The 19,755-nt window shown below is 37.7% G+C and overlaps 2 protein-coding genes across 2 annotated transcripts in view; both read left to right on the top strand.

The window, feature by feature from the left end:
• The first annotated feature begins 3,030 nt into the window (after positions 1-3,030).
• On the top strand, positions 3,031-15,313 carry LOC116296487 (uncharacterized). Its single transcript, XM_089024858.1, has 2 exons — positions 3,031-3,329; positions 10,992-15,313. The coding sequence occupies exon 2, from the start codon at positions 11,715-11,717 to the stop codon at positions 14,697-14,699; it is 2,985 nt and encodes a 994-aa protein (XP_088880984.1). The 5' UTR covers positions 3,031-3,329; positions 10,992-11,714; the 3' UTR covers positions 14,700-15,313.
• A 1,859-nt stretch (positions 15,314-17,172) lies between these two features.
• LOC116296486 (aromatic-L-amino-acid decarboxylase) overlaps positions 17,173-19,755 on the top strand; it is a 30,887-nt gene continuing 28,304 nt past the window's right edge. Inside the window, exon 1 of the mRNA XM_031704509.2 lies at positions 17,173-17,584. Coding sequence (XP_031560369.1) covers positions 17,384-17,584 — 201 coding nt within the window. The 5' untranslated portion in view covers positions 17,173-17,383. The remainder of the gene's footprint in view (positions 17,585-19,755) is intronic.

Raw genomic sequence — 19,755 nt, forward strand, 5'->3', positions numbered from 1 at the left:
TTTCCAACTTTTTTCAAGACAAAACAACACTGAACAGACTTGAAAACTGGTGAAAAAATCTGAGCAAAATATAAGCCTATTTCTACTTCTTTTACATAACGATGTTTGGATATCCATATCAAGAGTTTTATAACTTCTCGATTATGAAAACGTTGCTTTCAATGGATGTGAAAAAGTCGCTCCCTCTTGGTCTCATCAAGTTCACTTCCAGTAAAAGGACCTTTGAGACTACGATTCAACTTTGAAACCACATTCGTCCATTACATTTCTTCTCATTTATTTTATTTATATAATTATGTTGGTATTACCAAAACATATAACGTTTAGGTTATATGAAAAAGTTCCAGTTGCAATGGATGTGAAAAAGTCGTTCTCTCATGGTCTCATGAAGTTCACATGTATCCAGTAAAAGGACCTTTGAGGTTCCGAGTTAACTTTTAAACCAATATTATTCAATTCAATTTCTCATTATCTATTTCATATTTTCAGTACGTCACTTACGGACGTTACTTACGGACGGACAGACGGAAGTGAAAAATCAACTTGGTGGGTTACCATTTCTTTAAAGTATGGTGCTCCGCTATAGTGTAACAACGACGAAACTAATTTGTGTAGAATATGATACTGAAATTTTCTCTAAAAAAAAAAGAAAGAAAAAATAGAATCCTACAATTTTCTTGAATTAATAAAAGTCACTTACAAAAAAAAACAAAAAAAAACAAAAAAACAGGAAACAAAGAAGAAGAAAAAAGTAGTCTTAACACGGTGGGAATCGAACCACCAACTTTAATAGATAATTAATTCCAAAATACAAAAGAAGAAAAAAGCAGTGCCTTCATGCCATACCCCTAGACATCCGCTGGGTCATCGTATGGACTTCGGACATGACGGCGATTAAGTCCCTCTGCCCTTGGGTGTACGGATTACGCAGGTTAGTGTTCTAGCCGAAGCATCAGGGGAGAGACTAGCCGGCCCCCAGACCATATCTACAGCTAATCCCTTGCCCTCTGCCACGCACTGGCACGTTGATTTCAAGTGGAAAATAAGCTAGTCTATCTGCCTCTTTGTTTTCATGGCTATTGTTGTGCTAATTTCCTGAGATCGTGGCCCAGTGGAAAAAACTTGGGCTTCCAAGACACTGAGTCAAGCACGTTTGAGGGAGATTAGTACTTGGATGGGTGACCTGAAACTTATAATTACCCCTTTTGATTTTTGAAATATTTTTTTCATAATTTATCTTTAAACATACTTGAATAGATATAGACCTTATAAATGTTTTTTCCATTAATCCGCCTTAGTGTAGCCCATTACTGTCTTTCTACTGCAAAATGCTTTGAAAAGTCTTTAAACGACAGATTAGCTCCCATTTTCCATTTTACTTTTGTGAATTTTAATGTTTTCACTTAAGTATTTCCTTTGCTTGAAAACTGAATCCATCAACCAAATGGTATGTAAAAACTTTTTGTTTGAGGTTGAAGGTCCGGTTGATGGTTGAAAGTAAAACAATTTCACATCTAGAAACGAAATTTTGCAGTCGACAAACTAGAGGCTAAAGTTTCCGAAAACCAACGAATATAAGTTTATTTTGTCTAATCATGCTGACTGGCTTGGTGTAATATGTATTCCTTTTTATATTTCATTCAAACATTTAATGATAAATTTGTTCTTAATTAAGCTTACGTTAAAGACAAAATTTCAAAGTTCTTATCGTATCCGTGTTTGAAGATAAATTCGGTTGCTCTTTCGCCGCTTTTTTATTATGAATTATCTAGGTCTTGCTGGATTCCGGATTCGGACTTTTTCGGTCCGCGCGAGCGCGAGAGCTCCGCTTTAAAGGCTAGAATTATATGAAAACTTACTTTATCTATAGGAATTGCGTAGCGTCAATTTTTAATTCTCTACTTTCACATCCCCATAATGCCTTGCGTCTTTGGGGGGTAACCAATCAAAAATCTGTCCCAAATTGAAAGGTTTCTTAACTGAATTTATACTATCCTGCTTTTATCTGCACAATACTGGTTATCAGTTTATTCCAAGTTATTTTTGCGTGTACAGATCACCAAGAGTTTTGGTCTTACAGAAAATGTATTGACTTACGAAAAAATATTTAAAATTTACCTTAAACATCTTCAAGCTTCTATCTTTTTCTGTTTTTTACTTATTATATATATATATATTTTACTTCTTCATTTTATTTTTGGACTAAACAAGGTATTGTCAACATTGTCTGATCAGCTTTCAGCAAAATAAGTGGTTCTTTACCCTCTGGTTACCCCCCAAAGACGCAAAGTATTATGGGGATGTGAAAGTAGAGAATAACACGGTCGTGGGTCCGAAATTTCTCAACTTTGAACCAATTTTTTAAACATATCAGAATTTTTTTTAAATTGATTTTTAATTCGATAAATGTGCTTAGAAATTATGGTAGATTTTATTAGAATGAGGTGCCAAACAGGGGTTAGGTGCACTTTAAGGAATACGGAACATGGTTTATAGCAGGCAATAAGTTGTTCAGCCTATTGTCCTTATTGCTAACGATAGAATTAAGATATTGTTACGAATTGTTACACCAGATGATTTACACAGTCCTTTTTTTTTACACGTTCTAGTTCACACTGAAAGTACACGAGTGGGTAGTCGTAGAAAAAAGTGGGCACTGCATAAGTTAGGATAAATCTAATACATGTGATATCGAAAAGAACTAAATCCCTTCGAGGACTGAAGTTTTGCCCTTTTTAGTTGCACAATGAAAATGCCACCGTTTCAATGCTTTCTTAACTTCCTTTACTTCCTTAACTTTCTTGCTTCCCTAATTCCTCCATCAATGTGTTTCTTATAAATGGATGCACAGATGATGGGCAGGAAGGGCCGGGAGGGGATGAGCGGAGGATGGGGTACTGATCGCCTTACTCGGGAGCATCCTAGGCCTTTGCAATCCAAATCTAACAGACCGGAAAAACGTAATAAAAGTGCTTGATGATATTAAGTTGCACGCTCGAGTCAAAAGTCAAGCAAATTTTTTCTGTCTATATCTAAGAAGATAGATTTGCTTGAAGAAATCACAGAGGAAAATCTAGGGTACGAACATATGCATTGATAAAGAAAAGAATACAAAACCGCAAAACTATGGTGGCGCTTTGTGACTTTCGGCTTTCAAACTTTGTGATCTGGCCAGTTTGAGTGCTTTTTTAAGTTTTAGCTTAATAGTAGCTGAGTTATGGCAAGCGGCCGTGCAACTGTGCACGTTCATTCCAGTGTTCGTTTCAACATCTTCAACGACAACATGAGGCCTACAATGATTGGACATTGAAGAGTGACACTATCCACAGGTACTTGCACATAATATTTAGAGTTTTCCTTCAAGATTAAAGCTCATTTTAGAAAAAAGCCTTTTATTTACTTCGAAGATGTTTCAGTTTGTCTGTCGGCAGTCGTGACGTGCTCAACCGTGCTTTGTAGCTCGAGTTTTCAGTTTCATTTTCATTTTCTGTCTTTTGTCCGTGCCAAACCTTCATCCAGACACTTGCTAAATTTGGGATGAAGCATAGTAATTTTCATATTTTAATAGCATTGCAGCGTCAGAATATGAAATTATTAGAAATCGGAAGAAACTTAGATGGGTTTATTAATATTGTTTCTTATCCTTTCGACTCATCAAAAAAATGACTTATTTATTAAAAATGAAGTAGTGAAAAAGCATTTGCGTCAGGCTGCAGCTCTGGGCAGCAGATTCTCAGTGAAACCAATATCCCTCGGGGAATGCCGAATGGAGACGTGCTCGTAAACGTTATGGCGACATTTCTTTTCAGATGTAATTCGAACTTTGCATTGACATGATGTCAAATGTTGACCTACATTGAGAGAAGGTTCTCGTTCTTGTTCTTGTTAATCAATTGATACTCGTGCAACACTCGGGCGCCGTATATTAGACTCGTCATCGTAAATGAAAATGAAGGGGGGGTTAATGTTTGACACATTTCTCGCATAACTGAATGGCGTCAGGCCTTTTTTCGCCACAGTTTAAGCGAACGATTTTTGAGTAACTTCTTTTTCTTCCTAAAGCAGTCTCACTCCATCTAGTCGTCCAGAAATTAAACAGGAAAAAGCGCATTGAGTTTCATATCATCCCATGAAAAATAATGATCATCCCATGAGATTGGGAAATACTATGATTATGGAACTATACGAAATATGAAAGTGATCTCCCTGGATGAGCCGTTATGAATCTTGGAGTAAAACAATTAGAAAATATATGGTTGAATTATTAAAAAAATATGAAAATGAGAAAATCTCAGTGCAAAAATATAAAATCAAAAGATCAAATACGAGAATTAAAATTCATCATGCCACAAGGGATTATGGCAAAGCAATTGTCATCTCACGGCACCCGATTTAGGGGGGAGGGGTGGAAGTGAAATCTTAGATTTTGTCCCCAAATATCACCAAACCTAAAAGCCAAATCACAGAAATGAATGGACTGTCTGTCTGCATGTACTATGCTAAAAGCTCATATTTATGTATAGAAATTGCCACTACAGACCCCCAGTTTCAAGAATTTGAGGGGGGAGGGGGTATGTACCGGTACCTACCACCTTAATTCATAAAATCGGATACCTATTTTGGACGATTGTTTTGACCTCGCCCCTCAAGAATAAGAAATCACTAGTGGAAACTGCAACGGGAATTAATCATTACGTGAGAATATCGATTGGCAGCTAGAAATATTAATTCAATGTTTTTGAACCTGCGTGCGCGTGACAAAATAAAAAGATGGCAGAAGATATAAAAGAGTTAGTTGAATGTCAGTAATTCTCGTGGTAGCAATTTTATTTAAAACCAACACAGAAATTCTGCATAGAGCTAGCTATGTTGATAATGATAAAAGCTGTGTTGCACTATTAACAAGTACATACAAGAGAACGTCCAGCCTATGAAATTCAAAACAACCTATTGAAGAGTTGCGGGATATCCAGGTGATCTCGCGCACGCACTTCCGGTTACTACTAACCAATCAGAAGCATTTTTGTTGTATCGCCAAAAGTCCTATGATGAATTTCAAAATGGAGTCGTATTTCGAGTTAAAATATACGTCCTGAAATATAACTTTACATAGAAAATGTACCAGGAAAGGTTTCTCTTGCTCTATCAGCAGTTAAAATTAGTAAAAACAAAGCATAAACGCGATAAAATTAAGCGAAATTGGCGTTGTGTTGATTAGTCACCAGCCGCCATTTTGATTATGAAATAGGAAACTGGTTATTAGGAACTGCTCGCTTTGATAAACAATCCTTTGCGCGCTCCGAGGCGAGATCACCTGGATTGGAATGATCTGGAGTAGTATTGCTTCGTGTTGAGGACTGTTTCTGAAATAACACTGCACTAGGCGAACTAGAGACAACTTCACAGATATAACAGATGGCTGAACTGGACAATAATCGTTATGAGAGAGAGAAGGGTGTTTTTTACAAACAAACCAAGACATTAGTCTCCAAATTACCACTACTTATCTCATTAAAAAAATAAGATGAAATTTATCAATCTGCATTCTATTAGCTATATATTAAAATATCGCGATATAGCATTTCAGCACTGCTACCATCACGTACAAGTTTAGGTATTGGTTGATATGCATTGAATTCACAAGCAAACCTCTTAGCTTCCCCAATGGCATTTGTACCTCTGGTTAAGCCCCACGCAGTTTTTACGACCGCTTTGCTTGGTTATTTTAGGATTGTTCTTTAGAGTCTCATGATAGAAACGCTCTCGTAATCTTTTCTATACATTACGATGCATTCATGTACTAGCTTCAGTTTCAGCTATGCTTAATTCTTAGATTTTCACTCGGCGAGGCATAATAGAATGAAGATCCCGAAAAAGGCTCAACCGAGAGCGGTCCATCCCATAACATAAGATCAAGGTCACTAGGACACCGAATGTGGAATTTTTATAGGTTTTTTTTTTTTTTCCTTTCGATTATTTGAATTAAATTAACGCAAGAGAATATTAAGTAAGAGAGCACATCTCCCATACATGGGTCTGTAACCATGAAAGTTTTTTGAAAATCTATTTTTAGCTGCGCGCGCAAGCCTGAGCTATTTTCAACATGCGATCCCTTAATGCTGCTCAGAGTTGTAGCGACTTCCATGCGAGCGAAAAATGTTTAGTTCCCGACGAGAAGAATGCCTTCAAAATTAGTAAAAAGTTGAAATGATTAAAGTATCATGTGTTCTTCATGGACGAATTAAACATTAACTTAACAATTGATGTAAAAGAACATCGAAAAAGATCAAATCAGGATGGTTTTCAGTCACATACGAACAAGCGCTAAAAACAGCGAAGACGCCATGGGAAAGGAAACCGCAATAAAAAATACGATGAAAATAGCGAAAAACCTACAGTGAATACAGCCAAAAAAGCATTTACCGTAGTGTTTTCTATAGTAAATAAAGTTTAAGTTAAAATAATTAAGAAGACGATGAACAAGACCAGTATTTTGTTTCACACACGAATCAGAAAAACTATTTGCACCGAAATGTGCCGAAGAAAATTTTGTTTTCACAGAGGAAAAAACTACAAGAGGCACTGAAGTGATTTTTTCACAATTATTAAATATGTTTAGCTTGCCAAATTACGGTGTGTCAAATTATGCAAAAGACATTGCCCATTGAGAAAAGGCGAATTAATGAAAAAGTTTGACTATTAAAACTAGAATTTTCTTGAATTTTCGCTCCGCCTCAATGTTCAGGTAATTTTTTCATGACTTTTCAACTTCTAAAGTCCCAAACAGACAATAGAAATACAATCACAATATCGGCAAAGTACAAAAAGTGAATCAAACTTAGTATTTGAGGATTCAAACTAATAAAAAAGAGATTATTTTTACCTGATTGAAGGGCGTTTTACTTGCGATTTTTTCTGCCAGATGTTCTCAGTTCGGCGTATTTGTGCCTTTATGTTTAATTCTTCTATTCCGAGCAGCTTGACTGTTTTCAGCTATCTTAAAACCTCTTCTTTTTACTAGTAAACAACTGATTCCAACAGTAAATGCTAAATTTTCTCTCAAGTTTAAAGTTTTTTTAAAACTCTTGACTCATTGAATTCAACAAGTTTGTTCATCGAAAATCCTGCTCTTTCGTAAACGAGTCCAATCTACCTTCATTTTAGATGTCCATTAGATAACTTGTCATTTTGAAAACACTGAAGTTCAGGTCAGAAGTACGTGTTCTTGGGATGCAGCAATATTAACTGTATTTCAGTTTAGGTGGAGAATTGTGGAATAACTTACAGTCTCATCTATAACTGTAATCAACTCCAAAATGATTGAGTCTCAATCGAGCGACCATTGTTTTGATTTAAAAACAAGCTTGAATGATGTCGTCTCAGGTGAGTATTTTTTACATATGCTGTTTATGGATTCCTTCAAAAACCTTTCAGAGTTTTTAAAGGAATTCCTCAAACACAATCAAATTGAATAAAGTTTGGTTTGTCAACTGCATGAAGCTTGCTTTTCACTGTCGATCTCTTCTGTACCCATGACGCCACTACGATCTGACCAATCAGGAATCGCATGCTAAAATAGCTCAGGCTTGCGCGCGGAGCTAAAAATAGATTTTCAACAAACTTTCATGGGTCACAGGGATATGCTCTCTTACTTCATATTCTCTTGATTAACGTTATACTTGTTTACTTATCTTGTGTCCGTGTTCCTTCGTTCGCTGTTGTAATGCAGACGTTTTCATTTCAAAGGTCAAACGGTTTGAATAGCCTATGAGCGTTACTTCTTTAACGGCCGTTCCGTACTTGACTCTGTTTGTACTATACCAATAGCAAGGCGACCGCGCGATGCTCCTTACGTCAGTAATATTCAACCGTCCAGAGTTAATATATGATCGATAGCCATCTTTATTGGCACGATCACCTAGACTACATATGAGCAAAATCAGCAAAAATATCAATTTTATGGCTAAGCTGAAACGTTTCCTCAGAAAAATTTTTTAATAAACGTTTACTACTCACTTGTTTATCCTTATCTCACTTACAACTGTATATTGTTGGGAAGTAACTATGCTAGTCGTCCTATATCTGATATCGCGAAGCTACAAAATAAGGCAATCAGAATAATTAATGATGTCCCATTAATGATGGGTTTAGGGTTAGGGTTATGGGGTTAGGGTTATAGGGTTAGGGTTACGGGGTTAGGTTATGGGGTTAGGTTATGGGGTTAGGTTATGGGGTTAGGTTATGGGGTTAGTTTTAGGGTTATGGGGTTAGGGTTAGGGTTATCGGGTTAGGGAACAATTTATTCAACAATATGTTAGTCTTGGCCTTTTAAAGTTTCAAGATTTAGTCAAATCACATACCTGGCAATTTTACTCCGATCATCTATGCAAACATTCGAATTTCGAATTAAAAATCAAAAATAAATAAATAGACTTTATTTAACGAGGGTGACATACATTACTGGTGACCCAGTAGAGTCCATTATGGCCCTCCTACAATTAATAAACTGAAATGAAATGATCAAAGAAACATAAAGTGTGTTAAGAATCCTGACTGGCAAGGAGGCAAACCAGTTGGCTATTTACAAGCATGGTCGAGAAACTGAATCTGAACTAATCAGGGATCATGACAAATACAGTCTCAGCTAGTGGCCACAGCGGGACTCGAACGTTATCACTGGTTTCTGAGTAACACACACATGATGCAATTAGCACGTCTTCCAGACTCTTGCAAAACACTTCCTTCAGGACAAATATAAGAAACTTTTGCCCTACCGTCATAGGTACGTATTTTTGTAATGATATTACCCTTTCAATTCGTCAAAGACCAAAAACGTCTGTCTAAGAAAGCGTTCGAAAAACATTAATGTCAGTGTTCAATAATAAGGCTGCGTTCATAATGTATGGCGGGGGGGGGGGGGGGGGGGCAAGTGAAAATTTGAAATGTCCGGAATAATTCTTGACACCCACATTAAAGTCATGCAAACAAATACGATCCCCCCTAAGCAAATTAAGGCTTAAAGATCGTTCCAAAAATTGTGCATCCCCCCCCCCCCCCATTTTTTGATAAAAATTTTCCCATCTCCCCCTTTTTCCTACCAAAATTTTCCCGTTCCCCCCACAATTTCACCTGCCCGCCCCTCCAGTCCGATGAATCTCTAATTTTACCTAAATAGCACAAAACTCATACTGAGCCTGTATACATCCAGCAAGTTTCATGCTAAGTACCTTTTGAGATCGTTTTATCATTTTTAGCTTTAATTTTATAAGAATCGAGACTTGAAATCTTTGCCGACTTTGGAATTAGCGTAAAGATATTTGTTTTGGACTCCAAAAACTTATCTTCATCTACTCGTTCCGTACTGTCATCCACATTGAAAAGTTTTGCTTCTTTTTCTTTTTAATCCCAAGCTTTTCTTTCGATGTTTTTCAAAGAAGCGACAAGTATAAGATTGTATTTTGAAACCAAATAGTTTTACAGTGGCGATTCGATTTCAATGAGATCGTATAAATCAATTCGAAGTTCAACCTTTCATTTAAAAAGAGTGCGCAAAGGAATCCGCCAAAAAAGCTTTTCTAACTTCCCTTGTCCCATCCCAGATTTAAAATAGAAAGTATTTGTAATTTTTTTAAATTCACAGTCGAACCAGAGTCCTCTAAGGGACTGTGCATCAATTATCGGGAGAGGTCGGTTCTAAGATTAATGAGGGGGGGGTTGGACAAAAGTTAAATTGGAGTGTAAGGAAGGGGGGTTAGAACCTAATTGCTTAGATATGGAGAGTGGGGGTCATGAGTCAATTTGGGATTTTGATCACTATAAAATTGAAAAGATGCATATAAATGTACTATTTATGTGTATGTGTGTGTAAGTGTGTGTAAGTGTGTGTAAGTGTGTAAGTGTGTGTAAGTGTGTGTAAGTGTGTGTAAGTGTGTGTAAGTGTGTGTAAGTGTGTGTAAGTGTGTGTAAGTGTGTGTAAGTGTGTGTAAGTGTGTGTAAGTGTGTGTAAGTGTGTGTAAGTGTGTGTAAGTGTGTGTAAGTGTGTGTAAGTGTGTGTAAGTGTGTGTAAGTGTGTGTAAGTGTGTGTAAGTGTGTGTAAGTGTGTGTAAGTGTGTGTAAGTGTGTGTAAGTGTGTGTAAGTGTGTGTAAGTGTGTGTAAGTGTGTGTAAGTGTGTGTAAGTGTGTGTAAGTGTGTGTAAGTGTGTGTAAGTGTGTGTAAGTGTGTGTAAGTGTGTGTGAGTGTGCTTAAGTGTGTGTAAGTGTAAGTATGTGTGTGTAAGTGTGTGTGTAAGTGTGTGTGTAGTGTGTGTAAGTGTATGTGAGTGTGCGTAAGTGTGTGTGAGTGTGCGTAGGTGTATAAGTGTAAGTATGTGTGCGTAAGTGTGTGTAAGTGTGTGTAATTGTGAGTAACTGTGTGTAGGGTGTGTAAGTGTCTGTAAGTGTCTGTAAGTGTGCTTAAGTGTGTGTGTGTATGTAGCATTGGCTAAAATAACAATAATATAATAACAACTTTATTTCCAGAGGGTAAAAACACTTTACAGTTATAAACTGATAAACTAGTGGCCCTCGAGCTATATATAAATATAATAAATTACAATAATATGAGTACTAAAAAACGTTCTAAATATATATATAGATATGCATACATATATATATATACAGGCATATACACACATACAATGCTAATCAAAAAACCGTGGGCACTCGTGGGCACCTAGAAATATTTCAAGAATGTTTCTTAACCAATCAGAAGTGTTATTGTTATCTTTCCGTTATCTTGTGGCTAGAAAAGCAATTCTGATTGGCCAAAGAACAATAGAACGTTCTTCGAACATTTCTAGGTGCTCGCGGGTTTTTGATTCGCACTGGAAACCTCGCTTACCCTTTTGATTTCATTGCAGTGGATCATGAAATTTTCAAATATTATTCATGGCAAAAACCTTTACCTTATTACCTATAAAACTTGTATAACTTCAGATTTTCCATCGATTTAGAAATCCTGTGTTGATGTGGCATCCAAACTGAGACGGAAAAGCCGTTGGATAATATATTATGTTTGAAGACTTAGACATATTTACCCAGCAACCGCTGAGAAGATATTATTCAGAGGAAGATATTATTGACCTTAATCGGCAGTTAGAAAATGCTCAAGTCCAAGGAAATTTACCATTGGAGAGAATTACATATAAGAAATTGGGAGCCGCATGTTGGTCACGTGGTAACCACAGAATGGCTGTTAAGCACTTTGAAAAGTTCCTACCCATGATTAGAACGACAGGGGACAAGAAAGCCGAAGGAAATGCAAGCTGGAACTTGGCAATTGCTTATCATTCGCTTGCCCAGTTTTCAGAGGCTACTAGATATTACGAAGAGTCGCTAAGAATCTCCAAGGAGCTAGATAAAAAGAAATGCGCAGAGACGATGTACGAGAACTTGGGAAACGCGTATCGATCACATGGCAAATACCAAAAGGCCATTCATTTTTACAAGTTATCTCTCAGCACCGCTGAAAAGGAAGGCGACAAAAAGAAAGAGGTTCGATTGCGTTCGAGCTTAGGACTTGCCTTTAAGATGCAAGGAATGTACAAAGAAGCTATTAGATATTTTGATGAAAGCCTGCACATCGCTAACCAGATACGTGATAAAGTTGCCAAGGCAGATGCATACAGTAATTCGGGCGAGGTATACCTAGAATTAGAAAACTATCACGAAGCTTTATGAAATTCAAAAAAAGCCTGGACATCAATAAGTCGTTAGGTAATACTAAAGAAGTGAGTTACGCCTTGTTTTATTTGGGGAATGTCAATTTCTTGTTGCGCAAATATGATGTGGCCATAAAGTATCATACAGAGTGTCTGAACATTGCTGAGGAGATGGACCAGCAGGGACGTGCATATGGTGGTTTAGGAGATGTCCAACTTTCACTAGGCAAATACGATGATGCCATTGAACATTATCAAACTTCACTTGAGATTTCTATAACAATGGAAGTCAAGAACGACGAGAGACATGCCCATGATAGATTAGGAGACGTTCACTCTTCATTAAACGAATACGATGAAGCTATTGAGCATTATCAACAGTCTCTTAACATTGCAGAGGAGATGAATGACAAGAAGAACGAGGGGCGTGCTCATGGCAAGCTGGGACGAACATTCCAAGCATCAGAAAATTATGACAAGGCAATCGAGCAGTATAATTATAGTATATTGGCTGCTAATCTAACAAATGATACAATGGCTGTGGGGAAGGTAAATGCAGCATTGGGAGATGTGTATTTTTTATTGAAAGACTACAATAAGGCTAAAAGGTGTTACAATGTGTACTTAGAAAAGGCGAAACAATCTCGTGATCTTAAGAATAAACAAAATGCTTATAATGTTCTAGGAAATTTTTATCATTCTCAGGGTAAATACCGCGAAGCCATTGGTTATCATGAACTTTCCCTTAATGTGGCTGGAGAATTGAAGGACTTGAAGGGCAAGGGACAAGCACACATGCTCTTAGGAGATGACAACCGCCTGCTAAAAAACTACAATCATGCATTCCAATGTTATAAAAAGTCACTTATGATTTATGCAAAGATACGTGATCAAGAAAACAAGAGAATAATATATGGAAAACTTGGCTTTCTTTGTCAAATAACCAACAAATATAAAGAAGCAATTGAGTATTATAAGCAAGCTTTGAAAGTGAAAATTCCGGCGAATGATAGAGAAGGCGAAAGAAAATTGAATGCGAACTTAGGAGTCGCTTATCAATCATTACACGAGTATGAACTTGCCATAGAGCATCATGAAAAGAGCTTGGGTATTGCTATAGAAATGAGCGATGAAAAGGCCCAAGTATACGCAGAATGTAACCTGGGAAAAACCTATATGTCCTCAGGGAACTATTTAGAAGCATTAGCGTATTTTGAGAAGAATCTAATAACTGCAGAAAGCAATGAAGATAGCGGCACTAACGCCAGAGTAAATGCTTATGCAAACTTGGGGAATGTTCATTATGCATTAGGACAGTACACTGAAGCAAGACAGTATTACAGGAAGTATCTGGAGTTTGCAAACGGTCAAGAGAACCCTAAGATGACCATGACAGTAAACATCAACTTAGGTAAAGTTTATCATGAATTAGAGGATTACGAAAATAGCATTTCTCATTTTGAAAAAGGATTTAACTGTAGCCACTTTAAAATATCCCCAAAAGCAAATAGCGCATCGCAAGCTCACAACTACAAAATAAGTGTTATTGAAGGAGATGCTTATGCTGGGGCTTATGCTAACTGGGGACATGCATGCTTGGCGTTGTTAGCTTGTCAGCACCGTTCCGCCAAAGACGGTTGTAGTAACAGTTCAGCTGAAAAAGCTAATTATCACCGTTCGGCCAAAGAATGTCTTAAAAGATTTGAAAAGACAAAATTCAACAAGAACGATGACATAAATTTGATGGAAACCTACGCTGTTATAGACGTAGTTTACAGAGAAGTTGCATGTTTCTACAGGGGAGATGCTGAACAAGTAGAGTATCACAAAAGCATGGAAAAGTCGATAGAATTCCTTAAAAAGAGCGTAAAGCTTTCGGAGCATCAAATCCATAATTTGAAGGATCGGGACCATTTTAAGATATCCATAGTAGACACCTTCATCGAATCCTACAAACAGCTAACGGTATCGCTTATTAAGACAAGACAGACAAAAAAGGCTCTTTCTGTCTGTGACAGTGGGCGAGCACGTGCATTGAGGGATCGTTTTATTTCCAAGTACGGTTTAAGTAATCAAAATGCTGCTATAAGTTATTCACTAAGATACTCCAGTATTGTGAATCTCTTGAAGAAAGGAAACTTTTTCGTGCTGTTTCATGCATTGACCCAGGACATCCACATAACTATGAGTGTGCTGTCAAACCAACAGCAACCCATTTGCTCTTTAGAGAATGATTCCACTAAAGAAGGACAAATGGAGCAGACCTTTCATGAAATCGTAAAATCAGCTTATAATCAAATACTACCCGAAGAAAAGGAAGGTGCTGCCATTGACGACTCCACTGAACTGGACCACAATAATCCGCAAGGTGAAGGCAACATGGAAAGAACGACTGATTTGGTAGTAACGAGACAAGCGCAAAGGAACGCAAAAAAAAAATCTGCAAAATCACGAGAAAAGGTTCTCAAAACATTATTTGATCGACTAGTGGCCCCAACACTAAACCAGAGATTACATCATAATCTTGAAGAGATTGTGGTTATTCCTGATGGGCCTCTGAATAGAGTACCCTATGCTGCTCTAATAGACCAATCAGGAAAATATCTTTCAGAAACCTTCCGGATTCGGTTGGCGCCATCATTAACAACACTGAAAATCTTACAAGAGTGCCCAAAATCCAATCATTGCGCGACAGGAGCATTAGTTATTGGTAATCCCGATGTTGGAAATGTTAGGCATAAAGGAAAGATAACTAAGCAATGGACTGACCCCTTGAAGCAAGCAGAGGATGAAGCAAAGAAAATTGGCGAACTATTAAATGTAAAGGCATTACTAGGATCTGACGCAACGAAAGACGCAGTCAAAGAGAAGTTAAGAGAAGGGGTGGCTGTTATCCACATTGCGGCACATGGACTGGAGCAATATGGTGAGATTGTACTGGCGTCATCTGCTATAGCAAAGGCAAACGGTATCCCAGATGAACCCCCCCCCGTTAAATAATGACCGGTCCCTAAGGTCCAATACTCCACTGTACGTGGGTGTTTTCTCGATATTCAGGACGAAAGTATGATATTTTTACGATTATTTTTTAGAGTCTGTGACGTCATTGACTCAACATCAAACATTACTACATATATTTTGAAAACACTTCATACAGTGATTATTGGACCTATAAAGAGTATTCTTAGGAAGTTTCAGCTGAATCCAATTTTGAGCGATTTTCGTCAGAGTAGCACTTTAAAACGTTAAATTGAAAATTACCCAAAATACACCCGATATATCGATATTCATTTTATTTACAGAAATTTTGAAAAGCGCTGTGTATATATATCTATATATATTATATATGTAAACATATATTTATTCTTCCTCTCCTGCCGGGATGTAAAGTAAGGAAATGCTATTTGAATTTTTAAAATATTAATTTTTTAATAAAGATTTACATATATATATGTAAATATATACAGCAATTGGGGATTGGCAGAACACTCGAAACTGTGCCGAGAAGCACTCCGCTACGCATCCTAGTCGTACTGCTCTTAACACACCGAGCCCAAGAAGAATAAGTACACATATTTTTAACAAAAGTGAAATTAATAAACAACATAGAAAAAGATTTTTTTTTCGAGTTTTATTTACTCTGCAAGCGGTACACAAGGGAGCGCCTTTACTGTAGGTGAATAAAACAGTGAAGACCTTTCTATCATATAGCAGGGATAATAACCCATCGTTTTTGACATAATTTTGAAATACTTATATACTAATATATATTTATATATTAAATATATATTAGAGAATTTTTAGGCCAAAAAAAACGAAAATATAAAAATAAATATAATTTATTAATATCTGATACTTATAAATACGGAGCCCATTTAGGGCCATCGACTTTTCTTTAAGTTGGCGACTTTTCTTTACGTTGGCGACTTTTCTTTACGTTGGCGACTTTTCTTTACGTTGGTGACTTTTCTTTACGTTGGCGACTTTTCTTTACGTTGGCGACTTTTTTAAAACTTGGTCGACCTTTTTTTAACTTGGGATAGACTCGTTACCAGTTCACCGCCCGGAAAAATAACAAAAACAATATGGCTGTGTTGCACCTGCTTAGTCTAGTGCAGTATAGCGCTATGTAGTGCAGTGTAGTGCAGTGCAATGCAGCTTTTTTTTTTTTTTTTTGGGCTAAGCCTTTACCTCGTTCAGACTGCCTTGAAAGCTCGGTTCCCACCCTCCTCTCTCTGGGCAAAGCATAAATTTCCTATCAGGTGAGTTTTCCATTGACTTTGTCAGTGTGACGGGTGCTAGGTGGTGAGCTTTGGCAGGGTTGCCATGGTTACCTCATTGGGGTAGGCGAGATTGCGCGTCAAGCTTACCTCTTGGCACCCAACCCCAAGCTTATCTGTGGACGATGAATTTTAACATGTATTTGTATAGCACCGTCATGTTATGATCATAGGTACAAAGATACACTTGAAGGTATTTTAGTAGTCTATTTTCCTCTAGCACTTTTATTTAAATTGGGTTCCCTGTGTTGTGTGCGCTGACCGGACCCCCTGGACCCGGTACTTGGTACGACTTAACCGATCTAGTTCACAGGGAACCCTGTATTTATTTATTTTTTTTTTCTTTTTTATTCTTTTTTTTTTATTATTATTATTTTTTTATTTTTGCTTCTTTTAGAAAAGTAACTTTGCTCTTTGTGGTTTTCCTGTGTTGTGATCGGTTTCCTATTACATAAGCTGTACTAGTAATCATATCAAATTCAAATCAATTAACCGTTGGTAACGCACTCTTTACTAACACTCAAAAGAAGACTGAGTCTGATCACAGCGCAGATCTGACTATACCCTGCGAGCAGAGTCCCCTTTTAACTCCTCTACGGGCGAGAGAAGGAAAGGAGACTGCAGAAATCGTGTACAATTTTATTTGAGCATGCGCAGCGGTTGCTAAGAAACTAACTCGTTCACAAGCTCACTCGTTTTATAGATGGTTTCCGGTTCCTGTCCGAACACGATTACCGCTTAAAACATGTTTTTAGAGTCATGACCTCAGTGAAAGATGATCTCGTGTTCTTCTTTCACTGCTTCAATTTCATCAAGCTTAGCAGTTTGAAGCACTATTTTTTCACAAGCGGAAATTTGGTCGCTCATCAGTGCCTGGAGCGGAGTTATTGCCACCAAAAGAGGATTTTTAGGGTATCGACTAGTGTTTGGATCGATTTCTTGAAGATGTTTGATCATCGGAGTTACAAGCTGGAAAATAAGTGACTTTGCATGATCTGTCGGCAGCGAAACAAACGGATCTTTGGCATCCATAAAACTTTCTAGCGATTTCCTTTGATGAGTAATTGGTTGAAATTGATTTTTGTTTTGATAAAACGTGATATAGATCGCTTTCGAAATTACAGTTTGGGATACGATGCGGGCTCAATTTTGGTCATCGGCCATATTTTTTAATACAGACTCGCGCATCAAAACCAGTTTAAACCAGTATGAAACCTGAAATTATGCATCTCATTATCCAGATTCTTGGATAACGGCACTACAAAAGAAATACACAATTTCTGCAGAGTCTCCTTTCCTTCTCTCGCCCGTATAGGAGTTAAAAGGAGACTCTGCTCGCAGGGTAACCTGACTACAGCCGAACACAGTACTTGCGTAACCTTCTAGTCCTAAGATATTCAAACGATGGACGCTAAAGAGTTTCGAGAAAGGGGCAAAGAGATGATCGACTACATAGCTGATTACCATGAAAATATCGCAAGTCTTCGCGTAAACCCTGATGTAAAACCAGGATTTTTAATCGATCAGCTCCCTCCTACTGCTCCCGAGAAAGGAGAAACGTTTACACAGGTTTTTGAGGATTTTCAGCGTCAAGTGATGCCCGGGGTAAGAGTAAATTATGTCTTACACGAATAATAATTCCAAGTCGAGGTTGTGGTTGCCGCGCATGATAAACTATTCTTGGTTTTCACCTAAGTCATCAAAGTTTTTAAGGATTTACTGTATATAAGTATATTACAAATTATGGATTATCATGGCTGATATTTTATTCAGGTTGCCTATCAGTAGGGCTTTCTTTAAAAAAATATTAGAGATGGTATACCAGAATTTCTAATAAACTTTTGATATACTTTTATGTATATACAAAAGTATCAGAATTGCTGCATATTGCTGTATGTAATATATACAGTATGAGTGGCCGTGTTGTATCAGATATACAACCACGAGGCGTAGCCGAGTGATATGGCGTTATATTCCCGACAAAATTCAACCTCAGGTTTTCAACATTCTAATAAAGAATTCAGTGTTTCACTTGCAATGCAATATTATTAGTTGCTTTTCCGACATTGAAGATTTCGACTTCAACTTAGCTGTAATCTCGTCCAACATTCGAGTTCCACGATTCAAAATCCTTTAATAGCTTTTCGTGCCTGGACAAAATTCAACATTGCTCTTTTGACATACATCAATTTCAAGTAGTATAGGGCATACCAGTCCTGATTCACCCGACCTAGCCCCATGATTTCCTGAGTTAATCAAATTCGCGTAGTAATGAAATTCCAAAAACGCAGTAAAAGCTACGGCACCAAAAAATGGTCCTCGGGGATTACAGGGGTCTCAAAAAGCGGGCAAAAAATATGCTAGATATATATGCACGAATGTAAAGAATTCGTCTATGACTTCTGTGTAAAGTGCTTGAAACCCAAGCTTGTTACCCCACCACCAAATAAGTATATTTGTTGTGGTAAGAAAATGCAAATAGAAGACGACACGTCAGCACAGTGTTACGAGTGTGGTAAGAATATTCGTAATGCCGTACCAAATGCTACCAAAGAGCAATATTACGCCAATGGAGGTCGTAAGAAGACCCCATACAAAAGAATAAAATACTTTAGAGACTGGATGAGTCATATCCAAGGTTATCGACCGGTATATTTAGACAACGAAGTAAAGAAGAAAATCATAGACCACTTAGAAGAGCCAACCCCGCAAAGTCTACGGAAGACATTGAAAAAATTAAAGCTAGGGAAATATTACAAAGCTATTCCCTATCTTTTGTCTGAAATTACCGGCGACCCTATTCCCGAGGTTTCTGATATGACAAGAGCCGAGTGGATGTTTTGTTGGCTGGATAAGGATATTCCTTATTACCCTAACGTAATTTATGAAATATTCCGTGAAATAGACCCCAACCACCCCCTGTTAGGATGGATTCCGAGGCGACAATAACATATTACGCGTAATTCTTGGAAAGCTACTTAATTTGCATATGAACCAGACAGCCGGCGTTCGATATGTAAATAGAATCCTGTCTCGCTTTTTTCAAAGCAGATGTTTACTGAGCGAGCCTTCTTTGTAGGTCCTCTTTTGCTTCTTGGTAGATCTTTTTGCGAGATTCCTCGGAAAGATCTTTTACGACTGTTTTTTTGTTCCTTATGTCCGTCTTCAATTTCTCGTACTTTTCCTCCTCAGCCAGAATAAGCGAGAATTCTACATCATCTATCTTCCTGTCACGCAATGCCTTTGAGACAAGATCGGTAATTGTATTTACTTTAGCCCTTGACAGAGCTATTGTCGTGTCATGCTTGGATATTTTGCTTGACAACTGTTTCATAATACCCGTAGCAACAGCCGAAATAATACCACAGGCTGCCCCAACGCTGGCTAAAGGAACCCCAACGCTGGCTAAAGGAACCCCAACGATTATTCCCGGTCCAGTAAGCGAAGTAGCAACGCCGGAGCCCGTTAACACGACAGATACGGACCCCGAAGTTATCGCAATCTTATGTAGCGTACTCCGGGCTCTGACGTATTTCTTCCTAACTTTTTCGTAGTGTTTTGTCTGCCCTTCCAAGTAAGCCAGGATTAAGTTCGCTTTATTCAGACGAAAGTTTTCAGCGTTTAATTCGTTAGGTCCCTCCCTAGGTAAATCAGGATAAAGTGGAGGTGCTGATGGTATAACATCCATTATATATACTAATGTACGACGCTTTTGGGAATGATTTTGGAGAGCAACCACATTATGGGGATTACTTAAGTCGGAAAGATCTCGGAAA

Source organism: Actinia tenebrosa, unplaced genomic scaffold, assembly GCF_029948245.1.
Source record: "Actinia tenebrosa isolate PJP-AT-01 unplaced genomic scaffold, QUT_ActTen_1.0 PGA_scaffold9__36_contigs__length_13948895, whole genome shotgun sequence".
In the NCBI taxonomy this organism is placed as follows: domain Eukaryota; kingdom Metazoa; phylum Cnidaria; class Anthozoa; order Actiniaria; family Actiniidae; genus Actinia; species Actinia tenebrosa.

Coding starts and splice junctions, on each gene's coding strand:
- LOC116296487 (XM_089024858.1), top strand. CDS start 11,715: ATGAAATTCAAAAAAAGCCTGGACATCAATAAGTCGTTAGGTAATACT.